This window comes from Topomyia yanbarensis, chromosome 3 (genome assembly GCF_030247195.1).
Source record: "Topomyia yanbarensis strain Yona2022 chromosome 3, ASM3024719v1, whole genome shotgun sequence".
Taxonomy (NCBI): domain Eukaryota; kingdom Metazoa; phylum Arthropoda; class Insecta; order Diptera; family Culicidae; genus Topomyia; species Topomyia yanbarensis.
In genome coordinates this window covers 164,364,632-164,368,816 of record NC_080672.1, presented here as the reverse complement: position 1 = coordinate 164,368,816, position 4,185 = coordinate 164,364,632, and the positions used below count along the sequence as shown (strand labels likewise).

Below are 4,185 nucleotides of genomic sequence, written 5' to 3'. Positions count from 1 at the left end.
AGCCGCCCCTAAATACGGCTTTCCCTTCCCCTACTAACATGTGACATGTAATTAAAAAAATGAATTATCGGCCTCGTTGAGCTACAGCATGTGGGCCTAAATAAACGTATTTAAGATAAAAAAAAGTATTCTACGACTTATTCATGTGATTATTTAAAAATAACCTGAATTTTACCCGGGTTTTCTGCACTATGCCTAGAGGTCTATACTCACAAGTTTGCTGTTAACTACGCAACGATGCTACCCGGTATCTATACGATTGTCCCGTTTATTTTAAGCTAATGAATAAAGCAATTTAACATCCAAACTATTTATTTCATAAATCCAAAGATATCTTTTTCCCCTAAAGGTTTAGCATTTCTTTCTTCGTCAGTTTTGAGCGTAGCCATCAGTGCCTTATCAAGAAAAATACCCGCACTGATACCAAGATCTATGCTCTTGTTTAAGGTATCTGCGTGAAATGAGCCTTCGCCAGACGTTCTTATCGACGTGATAGATCCTTGATCGTCGCGGTAGGATACGCCAATCACAACGCTAATGGCACTGCACTCCTCTTCTTCAGCTGAGGGATCAACCACGCAATGATCTCCAATCTTGCAAACCGTCACTAATAACGGAGCAGGACCAATATCCAACCTTTCACAGTCATAGGGATCGTCAGAAAGGATGATATCCATAGATCCACCATCCAGTTCAGCAGATGAAACTTTTGGCAATTTTGTATTGAAAAGTGCCGCCTTCACTGCCAGCGAAACGGCATCGAATAAATTTCCTCCACATTCCAAGATCAATATATCAACATACAATTTCCAGCACTGGTGTTTAGCTAGAATACACAACGGGCCTAAATCGAATACCTGCTGGGAAAGGTACGCTTTCGACAACGTGTTTGCAATTTCTGTAGCCAACGCCTCACCCCCGCGGCCTTCAAAGTCTGGCGTCGCATTTGCAGAACAGTCCACGAAGAACTCTATTTTGCCTTCTTTTGGACGGTCGAAACTAGGTGCATCGATGTCTGCCTTTACGGCAACCAAAATATCCGTATTGGCAAGTCGAAGTCGAGCCGAACCCATTGCATGTACAACAATGTCCGTCTCCAGTTCCATTGGCCGATAGTCGCGGTTTGCTCGCCCGTCATTTCTATAGTCCTTCTACGAGAGAGATTCGCATTAGCTTGAATGAAAGGTACAGCCCGTATTACTGGGATTTACCTGAATTCCGTGTAAAATGTATGTTTTTTCAGCTTCACTCAACAAAACGTTAGCCATGTTTCATTAAACTAGAGTCTGTGCTGTGTATTGTTTATTGCTTTGAAAGTTGGATTTTTGATACACTTTGCTATCACACTTTTTTCACGGTTGCCAAATGAAATGATATGAAATCCACAAAAAATTAACTTTTTCTATCAAAATTTAATATATTATTAAAACAGCTAGAGTGGCAGCCATGCTAACGCACCAGCTACTAAAAGTAAGAAGAAGTTTGTTTTTGACACTTTTCAATTAGACAATCCATAGGCTTTTCTACGGCTCATGTACGTACACGGCACATGACACAAACACTACATCACTAGCTGGTGGAAAATAATTGACTAATCTATGTGGAGTTGTGTTAGTGCGAGATTGAGGTTAAATCGGGTAGTTTTTTTGCCAAATGAGGTTAAATCAGATGGCGAATTGAAAACATAGCTTTATATGTATGTTGTCTATACACATTGCAACTGTGTTGGTGTCCTAGACGTCAAATAAGTCAATAAACAAAGACGGCAAAATCAAATGGGATTGTTTTCAACCAAGAAGCTGCAGAAGTCAAGAGTGCTGATTCAAATGGTCCTTAGTGACAAATGTAAACAAACTGAGTTATTTGCAGCGCAGCACGTGATTACAACATAGCTAACGAATACCGAAAACCAGGATTCATTATACCCAGTATTTATCAAAATAACAAGCATTATATAAAAAGTCGCAAAGTTGTCATGATCATATTTAGAAATTTTGCACTTGAGACCTTTTAAATTGAAAGGACCTATGCGTGAAACATTTCAACACCTCTGCAACTGCTCATAGGCGCTATGCAAAAACGACGCATGATTCATTTCATTCTATGTTTTTCCCACTGCACATAGGTACCTAGTAAAAACGTCCTAAGCATCAAAATAAAAGATTATTTTCTTCTGTTCATGCGACTTATTTTCGAAGTTGAATTTAGAAAGTATAATAAATTAATTGATAATTGGAAAGCTTAGTTATTCTTAAATAACATGCCATTCGTTGGTTTCAACCACTTCCAGCCAATGGTTTGGTAATATAAACTAAAGTTTCCCGCAATTTTTTTCTGCAAGACTTCTGTTAAATCCAGTGCAACTATTTACCATAGTAATGAAGAACATTCGTATTCCGGTGCTCATTATGTCGAAAACTTTGAAGATATTCAATATTCGTCGTAAGAGCTACCTTTGCTGAAAAAAGCCTTATGTGCAGCGTCGTATGATTCTTAGGCCCGAAAAAAAGACCTATGTGAAAGGTCCTATAATTTTCAAAAGGACGCATCATTTTAAAACGCTTAAAAACTACATTAGCACTAAACATTTCATGTTTTTAGTATTATTTACCTAAAGAGCATAGTCCATAGACTATATTGGCATAATTGTTTCATCAAAACACATATTTGTTCTCTAATAGGGATTTGTTTTAGGTCCATGAAACTTCATCCTCGTTTTTCTCAGTTCGAGCTCAATGTCACTTAGGACCTTTTGAATAAGTACTCTTGAAGTGTTCGTGAGACCGGGCGACAAGAACTCAATTAGACGTTTGTTTGACAATTCAGCGGTGGGTTCTGTCAACAAGTATACTCCGGCGAACAGAAAAACTCGTCCGACAAACAACTTTGTTAGTTAGACTCGTTTGATGTTGGATCGAATCAACAATATTGTCGGATGTCGCACCCCTCGGAGTAACGTCAGAATATGTAAAGAAGAAATAATCAGCTGATCAGAAACGTCTCATGGATTGCCTAATGTCAGTAAACTGTCAAGTCAAACCCAGTGAGCAAATTTTCTGGCTGAGACTGCTCTGATGCTAGATTTCTGTAATTCTTGGTTTGGCAGCCCTGTCAGATTTCTGCGCGTATCCTGTCGGGTTAGTTGAGCTACACGCTCATTCAGAACTACTCAAAATTTGAGTTCCGAGTACTCAAATTCAAAAATCTAGGCAAACTGTCAAAAAATGAGTTTTTGAGTTGAGTGAAATTATCTCATCTCTTGAGTAACCGTTAAGTTTTAAAGTTTTGGGTGAAAAAATTACTTTGAACAATTGACTAAAGTTGGGTGTCGACCAGAACTTAAAAAAAAGACCTTGCTGTGAAGAGGAAGGCGCGGGAACATTCAGGAAAATCAATCGTAAGTTTCGACAAGTTTTATTTTTGCTTTAACCTAATTCCTTTTGATTTTTTTCAGATCCATCCGTTACTAAGAGATTATGATCTGCATGCTATCTAGGAAGGGGGAACATTCAGGAAAAAAAAGCTCCCGGAATATATGGACCGAGATCCAGACATCGTGATAACGCCGGGAGGTACAGGTAAATAACATTTTAAATTACGTTGAATTTTCATATAGCTATATTCTAAATATGGAGTGGTTATTTCTCATATTTTATTTTTGAGTAAAAAGTACTCAAATGTTGACATGTTCAACTCGAACTCAAAACTGAGTAAGCGAGAAAAACTCTCCTTTTGACTATGTGCACTTTTTATGAAATTGAGTGGCTGGCCACTCACTTTTGAGTTATGTTGGATGAGCGTGAGGGCGAACTCGGTTTCGCTACACGCTCATTCAAAACTACTCAAAATTTGAGTTCGGAGCACTCACTTTAAAAAGTAATAGCAATATGTCAAAAAATGAGTTTTAATTTGAGTAGAACTAACTCATTTCTTGAGTAATCATAAAATCTTCAAAGTTCTGAGTGAAAAAAATACTCTCAAAAAAGTGTGCGGAATTAGGTGCTGATTTAAATTTTAAAAAGAGCCTGAAGTTAAAGCCAATGAATGTTCATAAAACTAGAAGGTAAGTTTCATTGTGTTTTGCTTGCTTTCAAATCTTACTTCCAGTTGTGTTTTTGTAGTATCGGCAATTTATACAAGATGCCGATCGGCATGAAATAGATGTAGAGAACGACCCTTGGATTA

The 4,185-nt window shown here is 37.8% G+C and overlaps 1 protein-coding gene across 1 annotated transcript; it reads right to left on the bottom strand.

Moving 5' to 3' along the window:
- Positions 1 to 294: 294 nt before the first annotated feature.
- LOC131693327 (exosome complex component RRP42) lies at positions 295 to 1,588 on the bottom strand. The gene is made up of 2 exons (XM_058981051.1): positions 1,212 to 1,588; positions 295 to 1,151 (listed from the first exon to the last, which is right to left on the bottom strand). The coding sequence occupies exons 1-2, from the start codon at positions 1,266 to 1,268 to the stop codon at positions 312 to 314; spliced, it is 897 nt and encodes a 298-aa protein (XP_058837034.1). The 5' UTR covers positions 1,269 to 1,588; the 3' UTR covers positions 295 to 311.
- Positions 1,589 to 4,185: the final 2,597 nt, after the last annotated feature.